Source organism: Ovis canadensis, chromosome 13 (assembly GCF_042477335.2).
Source record: "Ovis canadensis isolate MfBH-ARS-UI-01 breed Bighorn chromosome 13, ARS-UI_OviCan_v2, whole genome shotgun sequence".
NCBI lineage: Eukaryota > Metazoa > Chordata > Mammalia > Artiodactyla > Bovidae > Ovis > Ovis canadensis.
In genome coordinates, this window is record NC_091257.1 from 76,728,142 (window position 1) to 76,746,099 (window position 17,958).

The 17,958-nt window shown below is 49.3% G+C and overlaps 2 protein-coding genes across 8 annotated transcripts in view; one reads left to right on the forward strand and one right to left on the reverse strand.

Moving 5' to 3' along the window:
* Nucleotides 1-1,630: 1,630 nt before the first annotated feature.
* On the reverse strand, nucleotides 1,631-16,050 carry PLAGL2 (PLAG1 like zinc finger 2). Of its 4 annotated transcripts, XR_011248234.1 has the most exons (4): nucleotides 15,744-16,050; nucleotides 10,184-10,556; nucleotides 4,697-6,843; nucleotides 1,631-2,260 (listed from the first exon to the last, which is right to left on the reverse strand). XR_011248234.1 is itself a non-coding variant. In XM_069548305.1 (3 exons), exons 2-3 carry the CDS (start codon nucleotides 10,441-10,443, stop codon nucleotides 5,613-5,615), a joined length of 1,491 nt encoding a protein of 496 aa, XP_069404406.1. In that variant the 5' UTR covers nucleotides 10,444-10,556; nucleotides 15,744-16,035; the 3' UTR covers nucleotides 1,631-5,612. The 4 variants fall into 4 exon arrangements, 2 of the variants coding, with proteins under 2 accessions (XP_069404406.1, XP_069404407.1); XR_011248235.1 differs by lacking the exon at nucleotides 10,184-10,556 and having other exon boundaries at nucleotides 15,744-15,844; XM_069548305.1 differs by having other exon boundaries at nucleotides 1,631-6,843; nucleotides 15,744-16,035.
* POFUT1 (protein O-fucosyltransferase 1) overlaps nucleotides 15,921-17,958 on the forward strand; it is a 39,952-nt gene continuing 37,914 nt past the window's right edge. For 2 of the 4 annotated variants that reach the window (XM_069548311.1, XM_069548310.1), the window contains exon 1: nucleotides 15,935-16,177. In XM_069548311.1, coding sequence (XP_069404412.1) covers nucleotides 16,045-16,177 — 133 coding nt within the window. In that variant the 5' untranslated portion in view covers nucleotides 15,935-16,044. Of the gene's footprint in view, nucleotides 16,178-17,958 lie in introns of all 4 variants that reach the window. The other 2 variants (XM_069548308.1, XM_069548307.1) reach the window with 2 other exon arrangements.

The window sequence follows — 17,958 nt, forward strand, 5'->3', positions numbered from 1 at the left end:
CCTTTGGTCTCTGACCAGACTGAAACTTGTATAGTAGTCGCTGGGCACACAGAGGTGCTCAAAATATTTGTGGTAAAAGGAAGAAAAGAGGTTGAAGTGGAAGAATCAGGGACAAGGGAAATTCTCAGATGCAGCCAACCAGGGAGCAAGTGGGTCTCTGCCCGGTTTCCCTCCAAGAGCTGGATCCTCATGGCCTGGTGGGCTGAACATTGCTTTACTCCTCCTGGGCCTCGGGGCTACCCCTTGTTCTGTTCCATTTTACAAACATGAACTGTAGTCTGAAGTGTAGGGCCTATGCCTGGAGAGTAAGAGCCTGGGTGGACCAACCCCTGCAACCCTAATCCTGCACATGCCTGCAGTCCTGTTATCTCAGCTCCCCAACCTGTGGCCCATGGTGGTCAGTACGCCTGACACTCCACCTCCTCACCTGGAAGTCTTTGCCACCTCCTCCGGAAAGCCTTCATCTTCTTCCTATCCAATGGAAAAGACTGCTTTGAGCCGCCAGACCCACTCCCAGGAATGCAGCTCCTGGAGGGCAAAGTGGATGTCCTTGGGGCCCTAGCCATTGGGGTGGAGTTACGCAAGTCAACAAGCCAAAGCGATGAAGGGCCAGCCCACTGCCTTTGAACACAAAACACCTCTTAACACACATTAACATGGGATGTCCCATAAAGTCTTGGGCTGGACTCAGTGATTTGCACTGCTTCGCTATGGACAGTGGCTCCAGACCACAGAAAAGCAAGCTCAGTCTGAACCTCGGATGAGAGGATCTCACTCAGTACAAGGGATGGGGCTCAGAACAGTGATGACCGCCTTCGCTGGACTGGCCAAGCAACATCAGGTGAAGCCATGCCTCCTTTCAAGAATCTGTCTGAACCAGATGGGTGCCTACACACAAGTGTGGGCAAGGTCAAGTCCTAGCTCTGTCACCGACCAGCTGTGCACCTTGAGCCATGGATGACATTTTTTTCTTGGACAACCAGCATCCATTCCTCATTCTAACAGTACGCCAGAGTTCCTTTGAGAACACACTCCTCCCCTTGGCTCAGTCTTGTCACCACTGGTCTACAGTGACTGGCTTGGGGATGGCACAGAACACCATCAAGGCCAATGAGACAGAAGATGCTTACAGGGCTCCTGTGAATAAAAGGACTCCTCTCTACTCAGGGGGCCTGGAAAGGGTCCCTTTCCATTTCTGGTCAGCACTGTGTGAGGATGACTGGAATCGTGGCAGCATGCTTTGATAAAGGGACAAGCCACATGGAAGGGCCTGAGGATGGTCACAATTGCACAAGATATGGTAGAAACAGGAATGCTAAAGCCTACCATGTCTGAGATGCTGAACCAATACTAACCTCAAGACTGCGTTCCATCTGGCATTTGCAGTGATATGAAATTTCATTGAGTCCATTTGATTTTTTCTGATTCCTGCATCCAAGACTATTAAGTAGCATGATGCCACTTACCTCAAAGACCTTTCATTTCAGAGTACAGGGCTTGTGGGTGCTAACGTGAAGGGTTCTCACTGTGTGTTCCATCGTACCCACCATCCCCTTGGATGCTCACAACGTCTAGACTCGTTCTTCCTCAGGTTCTCTCCAGCCCCTTCCCAATGAGACAGGCTCACAACTTCCAAACACATCATTCAGAAGTTTTTAATAAACAACTTCATTATAAAAACTTTTTTTTGAAAATGTAATTCTGTAAAACATTGAAAAATCTACTTTAACAAAGATAGGCCCTGTGCATTTTCTAATGGCACTTATATTTTACAATTAAAAACCTTGTTTTATATAAAGCCAAAAATACTCCAAGAGGTTATTCACTGTGTTTACAAAGTGCTAAAAGGTTCTGTCTTGTATTTTTCTCTCTTTAAATAATCTGGTATTACGAAAGAGTGGCTCCAAAGCCTTGACCACTGGGAGAGAGGGAGGGGGGTGTATGAGAAGCGGCGTTTCAGGAGTCCAGTGCCAAACGGTGGGAGCTGGAGAGGCGCAATATGGGGAGAACCCACTAAGGAAGTAGGCGAACATCTGAAGAAACTGAACTAGAACATTTCTTTTCAATCCCCTCCACAGAGGCACTTGATTACCATGGTGGATCCTCCTCCTGTCAGAACCAGTACACCCGTTTCCCTTGCCACAGACCCTGCTTTCCAGTGGTGAGGTCACAGCCAGTTCCTTCCACAGCAGGTTCAGAGCTCCAGGAGAGGCCAGGGTGGGGTCCCAGAGGAATCTGGACTTTTCTGGCCAACACCTGCCTAAGGCAAAAGTTTCTTATTACATAAATATCCTTGTTAAAAAGCAAAATATTGATCCTGTACAATATAAACTGTTAAAAAAGTCGTGCTTAAAAATAGCTCCTAGAAAAGAGGGGAGATGGAGGGGGGCTGGAGAAAACAGCTACCAAAAAGAAGGGGGCATAGGGGCTTAAAGGGCTACTAGGGGAAAAGTTTAGGGCAGTAGAAGTTCAACTTAAGACAATATCTACGAGCAAAAAAGGAATCACACCTGCTTCCCGGATTTCCATGCACAAAATGCCATTTGTAAAAGGTTATGGGAAAAAAAACTCATTGTTCCTCTCCCCTCTCCCAAGATGTGCAGATCCTCTGAGCTGACCCAGCTGGCATGCTACTACCCCCTGGCTCCCCAAGACTGCACTCAACCCTGACTAGCTTCCGTGCAGAGGGGGAGGTGCCTGCCACTATTCAGGGCAGCTCATCGCTGACAGAGGTTGGAGGCGGTGGGGAAGGGGACATCACCCCTTTTCCTGGTCCCTGTTTGGTCTCTGCCAACATGCCATGGCTCCTGTCCTGGACAGAAACCCCTAGGCTCTCATGGCCTCAGTAAGGGTACTGAAGTGGGTTTGGTACTGAGCAGGATAAAGCTCTTCTTATCCTTTGCACAACAGGTCAAGGACTTTTTTTTTTCTTTTTCTTTTGGAAAGGGAGGTTTAAGAAATTGCTGGCTATCTACAGTCCAAAAAAAAAAAAGTGAAGGCAGATGTTCCTCTGCACCAGCAAAGTTCACAGTGATAGGAAAATTATTTGTGGGTGGGAAGGGCATTGAAGGAAGAACGAGAGGAACAGGACTGGAAGAAAGAGGAGGGGAGGAGGGGCAAGGCCCCAAGTTACAAGGTTTTAAAGTTGCTTTGCCTGTCCTATGAGTTTCCCAGCATCACTATTGGGGGAGAGAATTCAAGGAAGGGACAGGAAAGAGCAGGCAAAGAGAAGGGACTCCTCTAACAGTCCGAGACTTCATATTCCATAGCCAGAGGCCCCTTTACCTCTGTAAACAAAAGATGCAGAAAAGGTGGCAAGGAGGGGCAAGGGTCGCTGGGTCTAGCGATGAAGGTCAGAGACGACAAGGACAATGGCGGCACTGAGTCCCAACTGGGTCCTCACTTACCATTTCCTATATACGAGTCCCAATAACATGCATAGCATGCAGAAGGGGGCTGCGTACCAAGGTGGACGCTTTTAAAAGTAAACCTTAATTAATTAGTCCCTGGGACTCACTGAAGCTAATTTTTAGAAGTAAATCACCTAGTCTGATTCTAATCTTGCCAGACATCTTTATATCTGGTTTTGTCTTTTTTTAAAAAAAAGGTATCCCAAGCTAGCCTGCCTAAACGAAAACATGTTTATTCATTCCACATTGCTTCCAATCAAGGGCCAGGAAGCTACATTTTAAGGCTTTCACCTCAAAGAAAGAGTACTGGCCTGCACTGAAGCAGAAGCGTGGGTCTTGGACCTACCTGCTCATAAACCAAAGTGATTTCTAGACAGAATGGGGACAGGGAGAACTGGGAAGAGGCTGAGGCAGTTCCTTGGTAGTCTGTCCTGAAACCCTAGTGAAGAAGCCAGAAGCCAGTATGAGGCACCTGCTGAGAGAAGTGCCCAGAAACTGCTGGCTGCCATCTGTAGGAGTTAACAGTAAAGAGGTAGAAGTGTGTTTCTGAATCAGAGTGGAAGTGTCTCAAGAGGGCCCCATACTGGTGGTCCCTGAGAGGCCTCCCTTCCACGAGCGGGAAGAGCAAAGCCCATGCAGAACTGAGATGAAGCAGGGGTGAGGTTCAGTTGGGCAAGAGCTGTGCTGTCTGCAACAAGGGAGCCCCACAAGTCAAGAGAATTAATCATTTATTGCAAGAAAACTTGCTGAGTACTGAGGGCAAAAGTGAGGGGCCACAAGAGGAAGGTGGAAGTTCTTTGATGGAGAGCAGAGAAGCCTATGCACAGTGGCCTTGAGTCCAGAGGGCCTGCAAAGTGGAAGAGAGAGGAGGAACACTGTGGAGAAGAAAAAAGTTTGGTATGGGAGGCAATGATGTATACCTCCCATGATACGTCCCATACGTGGTGTATACCCCCATACATGATACGATGATGATTAGGACTTAATTGTCTGCCAACTTTCTGAAAACTCTTCTTCCAACAATTCCACAACTTCCTGAAAACGGGACAGGTAGGAGAGACATATGAGGGGCTCACACCCTCTCCTTTGCTATCCACACCAGCCTAGAACCCGAATCCCTCCTTCCAAGACCAATAAAAACTCATGATATTCAGGGTAGGGATTAAGGAACGGGGTGGGGGCAGGGGGAGTGGAAGTGGGCATGCCTTTCATTTCTTCCCCTCTCTCCAGTTCAAAAGGAGGATGAGGGGGTCACGATGTACTTGAAGAAAAACAGAATTGCAGACCTGTGAGAAAGCTGCTCCAATCTTCTTGCCTGTCTCCTGTGGACTCTCCCAAGGAAGGCAAGAACAGACACAGTCATGGAAGGTGGCAGAGACTGAAGCAGTCCAAAGTCAGTTTATTTCCCCACAGGGGAAAAATGTGACCTCAAATGAAGAGAAGTCGGGACCCGACTCCGCCTTGTAAACAGGGCTCCAGTTAACACCAGGTACCAAGTGGTTCTGGCTGGTGCCAACTGGAATGGACTGGTGGGAATGGATTCACGGTGTGTAAACAATGTTCACTGCAATCATTCTAAGGCTAACAGCTCAGCAAGGGAGGTGAAATGGTGTGTCTGAAGCGACTGTGTAAACAGTACCGTTCCTGGAAAACACTGACTGAAAATGGAGGTGTTAGGACAGGAGGGATGGAGGTAATGGGGAACAACAGGCAGAGGCCTTCCCTCCTGCCTATTGACTGGAAGCAGGCGATGGACCCTCTGCAGGAGTGCCTGACCAACTGCTGTGGGGTCTGCAGGCTGGGACCAGAAGACGGGCTTCTTGGACTACTTCTCTCGAGGTCATCCGAAGTAAAACCCTCTGTGTCTTCAAGAGACCTCTCCCTTCTTCAGAGAGAAAGAGGTTCCGATGCTTTGGAGAGGGAGAAGGCTAGGTGTGGCTCCCGATTCAGATTAAAAAAAAAAAAAAAGTAAAAATACCTGAAGTCCTATTGTATGATATCTTTTCATGGGGTTGAGGCTCAAGATTCCTCCTGGAACTAATCCTGGAGCTTAAGCCCCCAAACCAAGTGCTCCATACAGATACTGGAATTGTTTTTTTGAACCCAGCTCTGAAAGCTCAGCTGCCTTCATGGGGGATGCAGATGGGATAGGTACTGAGGCTCCCTGACAGAGCCAGGACTGAGCTGAGGGCCTCCTTGTGGCTACTGGAATGCCTGGTGGAAACGAGGCAGGGTTGTGGTGCTCAGGCCAGAGGTGAAGACAGGTGGCAAAGAGTGCAGTGGCCCAAAGTTCAGCGGTCCCCCAGCTCCTGGGGAATCTTGAGGCTGAGCTTGCAAAGTGGTGAGCAAGGGCTGAGCCTCAGCCTGGGAGTAGCCCATGACCAGGCCTCCTGTGGCCCCAGGTGGGTTACATGGGGGCAGGTTGAGAGGAAGAAAGCCCAGTAAGTGGGAGAAGTCCACATTAGCAGCGCAGAGAGCCTCAGAGAGGTTGGCGGGGCTCTTGGTGAGCAGTGCTTCATCTAGGAGGGCCGCAGCTGCTGCCGGCTGAGGTGAGGTGGGCTGGGGTTCAGCGGATGAGAGAGACAGGCTTCCAGGAACCTCCCCCAGAAAACTATCCACCTCCACTTTGGGCAATTTGTCGGGCAAGTATGAGGTAGATCCAAGCTGGTATTTTGGAGGAAGCTGAGCTGGGGAAGAGATAGGTGAGGATTCCAGAGGGTAGCTCATGCCCATGGGCAGCGTGTTGTGCACCAGGGAGTGTGGCATGCCCGCACTGGGCATGGTAGGGATGTGGGCACCATACATGCCCATGGGCAACATGCCAGGGAAGGCCTTGGCCCCCATCACGTCCCGAGAGGCCATGCACAGCACAGGACTCAGCTCTTCCTTCACATTGACTGTGGAGCTGCAGCTGATTAGGCCTAACACATCCACTGGCTCTGTCTTGATCTTGAGCAGCTCTTGTGAGTGGCTCTTCTTGACATGACGTGTCAGGTGGTCTTTGCGGCCGAATCGCTGGGCACAGTACTGGCACAGGAAGTCCTTCCGGCCTGTGTGGACCACCAGGTGCCGCCGCACATCCTTACGAGTATAGAACCGCCGGTCACAGTGGTCACAGGGGTGCTTCTTTTCCTTGGCACCACCTGCTACCCGGCGTGAGTGGGCCTTCAGGTGCTCCAGCAGGGCCTGGGTACTCTCGAAGGTCTGCAGGCACACCTTGCAGCTAAGGTCACCACTGCTGGCGGCATGCATGGCCAGGTGGCGCCGGTAGCCCAGCTTCGTATTGTAATTCTTACCACACTCAGAACAGTGGAGGGCCTCCTTGTTGGGGTCATGGGTCTGCAGGTGGTTCCGCAGATGATCCTTGCGGTGAAACATCTTATCGCAGTACATGCACTGGTGGGGTTTCTGGGCTGAGTGGGTGGCCATGTGCCTGCAGACAGGGATGAAAGACAGAGGAGAAAGAAAGGAGATCATAATGGCTGGCTAGACAACGGAGTTGTGCACTAACAGGCAACTAGACACAAAAACTGTGGTAGACGCATGCGATGGAATGGATGCCATGCCAACTAGCTTCTATCCTCTACCACCTGCAAAACCACATGTGCTGCTATTCTCTGCAGCACTGAATTCAGTAGCAAAAATATCAGGAACAATCTAAATGTCCATCAGTAGGGAACTGGCTAAATAAGTAATCAAGTCCATAAAAATGACTCAACTTTTTTTTGGCTGTGCAGCTTGTGGGATCTTAGTTCCCTGACCAGGGATGGAACCCAGCCCCACAGCAGTGAAAGCGTGAAGTCCTAACCACTGGAACAACAGCGAATTCCCACCTTAACTTTTAAATATAATGACGGCTTTATATATACAACAGGTAACAAGCTCCTAGATAAAGTGGGAAAAAGCTATGAGACAGAACAGTGCCTATGGAATGGTACCATGCATTGGAAAAGAGAGAAAATTTATGCACGTTTGCTCATATGAGCTTAAAATATTTCTGAAAGGATACACAAGAAACTAACATTGGCTACCCATGGGGAGAAGAAAGGGCAGCTTTTCTGGGTGTGATGAAGAATTTTCATTGTATACCTTTTGAATTTTGAATTATGTGAATGTATTTCCTTTGCAACAAAAAGTGTATTTATAAAAATTTAAATGACACAATAAAGGGAAAATGAAATATATCTAAACTTCCTGATCTGGAACAATCTCCCAAGAAACAGCGAGCCAAGTCAAAAAAGGAAGTTCAGTATGGTGTACCTAACACAATCCCCTGTGAAAATAAAAAAGGAAGGGAATACATGTTTGAATGTCTCAAGAGGGATACACAAAGAACTGACCCAATGGTTGCCTCTGAGGAGAACAGTGGCTTCAAGTGTGACAATTTACTTTTCACTGCATGTCCATTTGTACCATTTAAATTGTTTGCCACATAAAGCATTTAAATGTTTCAGAAGATGTGTTTGTGATATGGGACCTCAGTGCCCCTTGGTTTACCTGCTTCTGCTCCTATCTGGCTGGAAACCAGAGCTGATCCAGGAACTACAATCCAGAGCTCCATGGTATTTGGAATCAGCTCAGCAAGACTTTGAGGTCCCATCGTTTTACAAGCCCCATGTGAGCTGTGTCATTAACCCTGTGTTCTACATAAGAAGCTGATGCACAGGACAGCCCCACCCACCAGTCAGTAAGTGGCAGACAATTTTCTGGGTTTAAAATGCACTTAAACCCAGACCTTCTCGAGACCTGGATTCACTTAGATATGCCACTGCTGTCTCTAGCACAGCGCCCAGTGATTCTTTCTACCTGGAAGGTATCAATCATACCCATTATCCTCATGTTGTTTTGAGTGCTGACACCTATAAAGGTTACTATTAATCTCCTGTGACATAAGTGGCATGGTAACATGAGAGGAAGATGGTGAGTGATCCACAGTCTATTTCCCTCATTTTGAAGGTGAGAAAACAAAGGCCCAATGAGGTTTAGTAATTTGCCTAAAATTGTATGACGACTCCGGGTGGAGTCAAGGCTCCTGTCTCCTGGCCCAGGACCTTTCCTAGAGCCTCCCACTGACACTCAGACCGCCACTAGGAAAGTCTACAAGGATACCCCCAACTGATATCCACCTAAGACACAGGAGCACACAGCTGAGGACCACAGAACTGTCATGAGGGCAATCCTGGTCACACACAACCCTGTTACCTGTTTTAGTTCCTTCCTATCAACTGTTTTCCAGACAAGGAACTAGAGGCGTTCTGTGGTCATCTCGTTCACGTATTTACTCGCGTGCTGTCTGTCCCTGCTATTAAGACAGTAAACTCGAGGAGGGTCAGCAACCCCTCCCCCTATATCTGTCTGGCTCACTGATAGGAAGTGTCTGTCCCTGTCACTGAACACTGTGCCTGGTATGTGACAAGAGCTCATGGTCGAGGGATGAATGGCTGTGCAGCAGGCAGTCTGCATCACTGGCAAAGGGCACGCTCACGGTCCTCTGATGGAAATGCAAGGATAAAATCAAAACTACTTCTGAGTAGGCCCTGCTCCCCTCAAAGCTGCTCTGTCATATCTGCTTTACACCAGGGCTTTCACATTCCATTTCACTTTAGATAGGGGTTCTTGTGCTTACAAGTTTCAGGAAATCTTCTAACCCAGAGGACTCTACAGAGTCATAAGTGATCATGTGAGCAATACGACCTTGGGTAAGTTACCTTCTCCACTCTGAGCCTGCACTTTACAATTTACAGATTGGACCAGAGGGTCTCCTTTTCTCTCTAAACTTCTAAGGCTGATGCCTAATTTAGGGCTAATATTCTCACCACTACCTGACACAGGTAGGGAAAGAAGCACAGGCACACCTTGGAGATATCGCAGGTTTGGTGCCAGCCCATTGCAATAAAGCAAAAGTCACAGTAATAGGAGTCACATGAATTTTTTGGTTTCCTAGTGCATATAAAAGTTATGTTTATGCTATACTGTGGCCTATTAAGTGTGCAATAGCATCATGTCTAAAAAAAAATGTATATATTTAATTAAAAATACTTTTCTGGGGACTTCCCTGGTGGTCCAGTGGTTAGGGCTTCGCCTTCGAATGCAGAGGGTGCAGACTTGATTGAGCTAGGAATCCGTGAGCCTCTCAGCCAAAAAACCAAACCATAAAAGAGCAGAGGCAATGTTGTAATAAATTCAATAAAGACTTTAAAACAACAGTCCATATCACCTTTTAAAACAATTATTAAAAAAAAAAAAGAAAAAAAATACCTTATTGCTAAAAAGTGCTAGTCATCACCTGAGCCTTCAGCAAGCTGTAATCTTTTTGATGGTGGAAGATTTGAAATACTGTGAGAATTATCAAAATTCTTCACAGAGACATGAAGTGAGCAAATGCTTTTGGAAAGTTGGAAAACTGGGCCAACTTTCTTGACTGAAAGTTGCCACAAAACTTCAATTTGTAAAAAAAAAAAAAAAAAAAAGCAGTATCTGTGAAGTGCAATAAAATGAGGTAAACCTGTATTGAAAGAAAAAAACAAAACAAAACTCAATCTAGTCTGTTCATCGCTATCTGATATTGTACCCATCAGAGTCTAGTGTCTGAATAAAAAATACCACCATTATTTTTCAGTGAGTGACCTCAAATGGTTGACATATAGGATACACTTATGGGACAAATTAACCTCTACTCTTCTGCCACAGATAAAGTCCCACACTCAGTGGAGTCTCTCTGGCTTTCTCCCTGGGAACCTCAGGGCAGGAAGAAGTATGGGAGTGTCACCTACCTATACAGCTTGTACTTGGAGGCAAAAGCCTTGCCACAGTGCAGCTGAGGGCAGCTATACGGTCTCTGCTCTGGATGGGGGAGGCTGTGAGGCCTCAGCTTCTCCCCATTTGAGAAGGGTGTCCCCGAGATTTCACATTGGCACTTCACTTGATTCTCCGCCTCCCGGCCCCGAGGCCTGGGCACTAGTTTCCAGCCCACTTCCTCCTCCTGCTTTGCATCTTGAATCCAGGGGGGGACGCTGGTGAAAAATGTGGTCATGGCAAGGCTAATGGCGAAGGGCCATGTTATTGAGAAAGCCTCCCCATCAGCTCCACAGGGCTCTGTGCTCTGTCACAGCCTCCAACGCAGCCTTCAGAAAACAATCTCTTCACCTGAAACATCAGAACACCTGGTGTTAGGGAGCCCGATACCATGAAAACACGGGCTCTGGAGGCAGGCAGAGCCCCAGTTCCATCCCAGCCCTTCCACTTTGAAGCCATGTGACTTTCAGCCAATGACTTACTTTTCTGAGCTGTTTCCTCATTTACAACATGGGCTTACTAATCTCCCACATCATAAGGACCTTTTGAGGGTTAAATGAGATAATAAATATAAAGCATTCAGCAGAAGGCTGGGCACCTAGTAAGTGCTACATGGTAACTATTATTACTAGTACCACCTAGGCTAATAGAAAACAGGATAATCAGAGGAAGTAAAAGCCCTAAACTCGCTTTCCCTTCCCACTTCGCTTTTACATCCTTTCCACTAAATTTAGACAGCAGCGCCTCCTCCTCCTCCTCACCCTGCCTCCTCCTCACTTTCTATAATTCTCCTCCTCGTGGAGGTGCTAAGGAGCAATAAAATGCCCAAAAGGCATCAGAAAAGAAAGAAGCCTTTACTTAGGAAATTTACACCCTGGAGAGTCAGCCTCTGTGCCAGATGTGTTTCTCAGCAGTGCATCAACATCAAGAGGTTCATCTGAAGAGGCAACAGCAGACTCAGCATTTCCACTAAACCAGTGCTGGTCCCATCCTGCCATCCTCCCATCCCAACCACTACTCTGGGTCTCTTGGCCTCAGCGCCCAAACCACACTTCTTTAGCAAAGCCCATCCAATAATCAAGGTGCTGAGCTGCCCCTCCTACAGACCCTCACAGAACACATGCATGTCTCCATTGTGAACAGGTAACATACTTGCATTAGAACTCAGACTCCACCACCAAACTCAGATACTTTGAGAGCTCAGATCATCTTTTTCATCTCCATAAACCTAGCATCTAGAAAAGGACTTTTAACTTTCTTTTAGATGAGTACATAAGTCACTGAATGCAAGTGGATTCTTACAGGCTAACATGCTCAGGCAGTTCTGGTTTAAACTGAGTTCCAAAGGGGGAGCCAATATCTTGAAGTCTTTCTACTGGGTTGTGGGGGAGCAGGTGAGCATAGGTAAGGTGACACAAGTTCTTTACTGACATCAACTCAGAGGAAGAGAGAAAGGGCATTAATTCTCAAAGGGGGCACAGCAGACCCACATTCACACTCACAAGCTCATCACACAAACAGGTTACCAACCTCAATGTAACTTGCTACAACAGGGGAATTTCCTTTGAAGAGCTCATGCCAAAATTTGGTCATGAGGCTTTTCCATGTAAAGGGAGCAAAGCGGGTATGTGGGGATTGTCCACGAGAATCTGGGGAGGGCTCCAACTGCACAAACTAGCTGTGGGCCAAAGAATGCTTGCTCAGCTCATTAGCACCTGCTGCTTACAGTGACCATTCAACCAACAGGCTGGCCGTGAACGAGATGATGGGATCAGCGGGTTCATGCCCGAGAGAGCTTTGCTCATCATTAACATGAGCTATGTCCTGTTCAGGAACCATTCCTCTTATTGAAGAAACACTGCAATGTAATATGATAAACAATTTCCCCATCACGAGTGGAGATGTGCTAGAAAGATCTGCACAAAGGTGGCTGCATTTTGCATGACTCACATGCTAACACTAAGAACTAGTCCCACTTGAGCCTTCGAATCATGGCATATTTGCCTACTTCACGATAAACCTCAAAGGCCTCTGACGTCTGGCTTTTATTGTTTAAGTCCTCCCTTCTTCCAAAGGGTGGAATTACCTGTTTATAATACCAGTGATTACTAGGCAGCTTGGAATTGGGTAGAGAGCGAGCATGAATTTGAATATCTAGTTTGGAAGGAACTTCCCCCATCTTCAAAGTCAAATTCTGGCCCCCACCCCCCCACGTGAAATCACGCACCTCCGCCTCTGGAAAGCTGGGAATGGCAGCCAGAGGGAAGGAAGCAAGTCGCATCACTTGGCTGACGTGAGAGGGAAGCCTAGCCCTGGAAATTCCGCACAAACTCAGAAAGAGAACAGTACGTCCCCCACCTCCCACACATCCACCTCATCTGTTCTCCTGAACAAGCACAAACAAGACACAGCAGTGTAGTATGCTGCTACTGAAAGAGTGAGTAATGGGCTTCTAGGAAAGAGGCTGGTGGTGGCTAAGAAGAGCTCACGAGGTTGCATTGATAGAAGCAAAGGCGGCAGGCAGCAGCCATGTGCTTGCCCTGATCTGCACGTACTGGGGCTTTGGCTTTAGTGTTACCTTAGGAATCCTTTAGGAAATCTAGTTTTTCTCCCTCTGTCCTTTGTCTGCAAACTCCTCTCATCCAGGAAGATTCCTGGGCCTCTCCCACATTATTTGAAGGCCTATTTCTTCGGATTTCTTCTCCACAAAACTGTGGGAAAAAAAAATCCCGCTTCTCTTTCAAAGCTGTTCTTCTGGTCTCACACTCTAACCTTAACAACTGTAGAAGCTGACAGAACCTGTTCCCATAAAACAAACACAATCAATCCCTCCCAGTTACTGGTATAACTCGGTATATTTTCATCCTAAGATTCCTCTGGCGCCTGATATCAAGAGGGAGGTATTGTGGAAAGAACCTTGGACTTACTATCAGAAGAGCTGCCACTTACTGACTGTGAAACCACGGGTAGGTTAGTTTCTCTGAACCTCAGTTTCCTCAATTTCTGAAAGAGAGATTAGTTCTCCTTACCTACCAATATTCTCATGGAAGATTCAGTGAAACAACACTCTTGAAACATTTGACATAATACGTGTGAATACAAACAATGCAGTCTCTGAGATCTAAATTGTGTCTCCTTTTCGGCACAGGGCCTGAGTAGTACGTTCTTTTCCTCCCTTAATGTGACTTCTCAGGCCTCAGAGCGAGTTTCCTTCCCTTCCCAACACCTCCTCAGAATGCAGCCTTCCTCTTTTCCCCTACAATTGACTCTCAGCACATCCCCCGGAGCCAATCCCCCTTTACTTTATCTTTCTCCAGCACCATATCCTGGGCCTGAGTTCCTTCAGTTTAGGAATCTCTATTATTAAGGCTCTGTAGTTAAAAATTCTCTATGGCCCTCTTGGAAGCCTTTAAAGGAGGCAGATTACTCCCTCATCTATCTGTCCTCTGCTGTGTGCCATGATGTCTGCTGCCCTTCTGATGAAACTATAGTTTTTATGGTGTTACATCATCTCTATAGAAACTGCGTTCTTTCTCCATTATTAGCCTGTTTCCTCATCTATAAAACTAAAAATACTTACCTCACAGGCTTGTTTTAAGGATTATTTTAGTCAGGTATGCAAAGGGCTCAGCATTCGGCTTGGCTTCCACTAAGTACTCAACAAAAGGCAGAGATTATCTTTGCTTTTGTATTGAGTTGCCTGTTCCCACCTTCACCAGAGTTGAAATCTCCCAAATCTTCCCCCAAACTGTTAAGAAATAGCCCCCCTGCAGCAAGGAAAGGGTTAATCTCTAAGTGTTCTTAACTAGAGACCCACAGAGGATTAACAGCTCCACTTCAGTGACTACCCTAAAATAGCTTTTATCCCTCCTGCCCAAGAGCTACTTGGGGATCTGAAGAACTCAATTCAACACCTGCCGAGGAGGAAACACACCCAGGAACTTTCCTTGGGGTGGACAGAATCTTCCCCTAAGCAGAACCCAAAATAGCAACTGGGAAATTATAAATAGAGATTAAAAAAAAAAAAAAAAAGTCCTGACCTGGGCAAGGAAAGATATACTGACTGGCTGGAGAAGGGTGAGAAGGAAAGGGGGGAATGGGTATAGCTGCCTCGCAACCCCCCCTCCCCGCCACACACACACACACACACACACACACACACACTCCCCAGTGGTGAGAGAATTAAATTACAGGGAGGCTGGAGAGTCTCAATGGCTTGCATCATTCCAAGAGACATCAAACAGGATTAACAGGGGTTGGATTTACTCCCGGGCTGCTACTTCTATCAGTGTACATGGACCCTCTTTGGAGTCCTTTTGATTCCCGATTCCGTCTGATTCCCCATGACTCTCACTCCTAAGGAGGTCTTGAGCAAATGGCTGCAACTCACAACAGCCCTGTTTTCACCAAGAGGAAACCCCACCCCAATCCTTACCTTGGGAGGCTGGGTTAGAAACCCCAGGCTAGGCTCTTTCCGAGTCCCAGGCAGACAGGTGGGAAAACACACAAGCCAGGAGATAGGAACTTATAGGTTAAAGTACCAACTCCCCACATCCAATATCCCCTTATCTTGCACCTTGCAGGTCCATTTTCCCCACCGAGACGGGGCCATAGCCTGGGACAGGATTTGCAGGGGACAGCTTGGCTCCTGAGCAGTTTCTGGACCACCATACTTCGTGGCGGGGAGGAGGGGGTGTGAAACGCCCAGGGGCTGGAAGGGCTGCGGGTGGACGGCTGCCAGACAAGGGACAGAAATTCAGGGAGAAGACTGGAGGAGGTCTCAGGAATGGGAGGGAGGGAGGGGCGACTTATCTGAATCCCAAAGAGACCCCCACCACACCCACCGCAAAGAAAGAGAGACGGGCTGGGGATGGTGTACAGCGGCTGGAGGGTTAAAGGGGCTAAGATAAAAGGCGAATTCCCTGAATTTCAAGAGTCTCAAAATGGTACCGAGTGGAAGCTGTCTGGAGGTTGGGAATAGGATCGCCGAGGAGGAAACTATGGGTAGAGCTCATCGGGTTCCCCAGAACCAAATATTTGAGGAAAGCCTCAAAAGGGGTTATGTGGTTCTGGGAAATAGAGGGGGAAGAGCAGTAAAGGGGGTTATGTGGGTCCGGGTAGGCGTGTCTGAGGGGAGGGAGCAGGTGCAGCTTATCTGCGTCCCCCAGACCCGGGTCCCTGGTAAGGTCAGCTGCGCGTTATCTGGGTCTCCAGGGAGCCTGGGCGGGAGGGGGGTGGGGCGGGGGTCGGGAGTAGGGGACCTCCAGGGCTGAGTCTCCGGTCTCGGTAGGGATTGGGCCAGAGGGTTTCTTCGAGTCCCCAAGACCCAGGTAACGGGTCCGAGGAGAGTTTTGGTCACCCCGGGGCCTATCTGGGCCGGGCTGGCGTAGAGGGGGCCTCGGGTCGGGGGTGTGGGCGACCGCGCTGACGGGCCCACGATGAGGGGCGCTGCCGCTCCGGGTGCCCGGCGCGCGGGCGTAGCGAGACGGCCTCCCGCCCCGCTCCCCGCTGTCCCCCGGGGTCATCGCCGGGACTCACCGCGCTCCGAGCCCCGCGCTGCGGGCCGGGCCGCGCTCGGGCTCCGCCAGGCCCGCTCAGGCCCCGGTAGTGGCGGCGGTCGGGCCATTGTGCGGTGCATTGTGGGAGCCGCGCGAGCGGGTACTGGGGCCGTGGAGGGGGCGGTGCCGCGGAATCTCTATGGTCCCGCCCGCCCGCAGGCTAGAGCGGCCGGGGCGGCGCGCGGGCGGCACGCGGGGATCGCCGGGAGCGGGGCGGACGCTCGCGCTCTTCCTTCTCTCCCAGCCTCCGCGCCGCGGCGCGCTCTGGCTCTGGAGCCGCTATGGGCGCCGCCGCGTGGGCACGGTCGCTCTTGCCGCCGCGTGTGTCTCTCCTGCTGCTGCTTCTGCCGCTCCTGGGGCTGCCCGTGGGCTCCTGGGATCCGGCCGGTTACCTGCTCTACTGCCCATGCATGGGTAAGGCCTCCCGAGCCTTCTGTCCAAGTGGGGAAACCGAGGCCCGGAAAGGAGAAGCCACTCCTCTGAGGCTCCCAGAGACGCCTTGACAGGCCCGGGAATGGACTCCAGCGCCGGACAGGGCCTGCTCCTCGACTTTCTGCCCCTGTGGCAAAGACACAGGGGCTTCTCTGACCAGCCTTCCCTTTGGCAGATGAGAAAACCGAGGCCGGGAGAGGTTACGACGTGTCATGCACAAAGCCTGAGCCAGCTCCGAGTCCAGTAAATGGAGTTAGTGGGGTAGGACTTGATGTCACTGACCCAATGCTGGCTCTGGGCGATTCATTCACCACATGTTTATAAGGCATCTACTGGGTGCCCAGCCCTGTTCTCTGCTCTAGGGATACAGTGATAAGTCGGAAAGCTCTATGCTCTTGTAGAGCCTTTATTTAGTTGAGAAAAACAGACCATAAAAGATAGGCATAAAGAGTAAGTAATCGCATATCTTAAAGGAGAGTAAGTGCTATGGGAAAATTAAAATAGAGCAGAGTAAGAGAGAATCTAAAATCTGTCAGAGGGGTGCAGTTTAAATGGGGGTAGTGGAGTGTCATTTTAAAGTCACTCATTCCTAAAACCCTCCAGTCTCCTAACCATGATGGTCTGTCCCTCTGTGCATCATCTCCACCACACCCTTCTCCGGAGACGTTCCAGTTGCAGGCACAGTTATCCCTTTCTGTTCCTTACACAAGCTCAATCCTGCAGCCTGCACAATTCCCTAGCTGGGATCACCCTCCTCTTGCCTCTGTGCCAGATCAACATCTTCCCATCCTCAGGCCACAGCTTGTAAGTGTCGCCAGAAAGGACTTCAGTGACCTCAACCCAAATAATCTCATCATTTCCTCCATCACCACACATATTTATCTTTGCTGTCACCCTGCCTTCCCTGGCGGCTCAGACGGTAAAGCGTCTGCCCTCAATGCGGAAGACCCAGGTTCGTTCCCTGGGTCCGGAAGATCCCCTGGAGAAGGAAATGGCAACCCACTCCAGTACTCTTGCCTGGAAAATTCCATGGACGGAGGAGCCTGGTAGGCTGCAGTCCATGGGGTCCCAAAGAGTCAGACACGACTGAGCAACTTCACTGTCACCCTACCTAGACTGTGAATGCCTTGAAGGCAGAGACCTTGACCTTCTTGCTCACTCCTGTGTCTCAGCACCTAGCAGAGATACTGACACACTGTGACCTCTCAACATTCTTTGTGGAATGAATGAATGGATGCCATGCTGGGGAAGACAGAAACAATCAGATAGGGCCCTTGTCCCTGAGGCACTTACAGGCTGAGGAAAGGGCCAAAGGCCAGGAAATGGGAAAGGACATTCTAGGAAGAGTCGAAGAACCACAAGTAGCTTATCCAAGGTGGAAGACGGAGGATGGGGACTTAATATGGCAGAGGGGTCGTGAAAGGATCCCAGTGAGTGAGGCATTGGAGTTACCGCTTTGTGTACAGAGGGGAGGAAATAGAAGGGCACCCCTGGCTGATGGAACAGCAAGAGCGAAGATGCGGGGGTGGGGATGGGAAGTGCAGAGCATGTTTGGGAAACAGCACCAACCTGGAATGACTGAGGCAGAAGAGGCAGGGCCTGAAGGGCCTTGACCATCAGACCCAGGAGTCTAGAGTTGGTCCCATGCTGCTAGCTCCCCTGGCTCTCCTTGGTATCCTGGTCCTCCCCATCCCTGGCTCCCTTTCTGAATCTTGCATACCCTAAGCCCTCAACGTCCCAGTCCTCACTTCACCTGCAATATA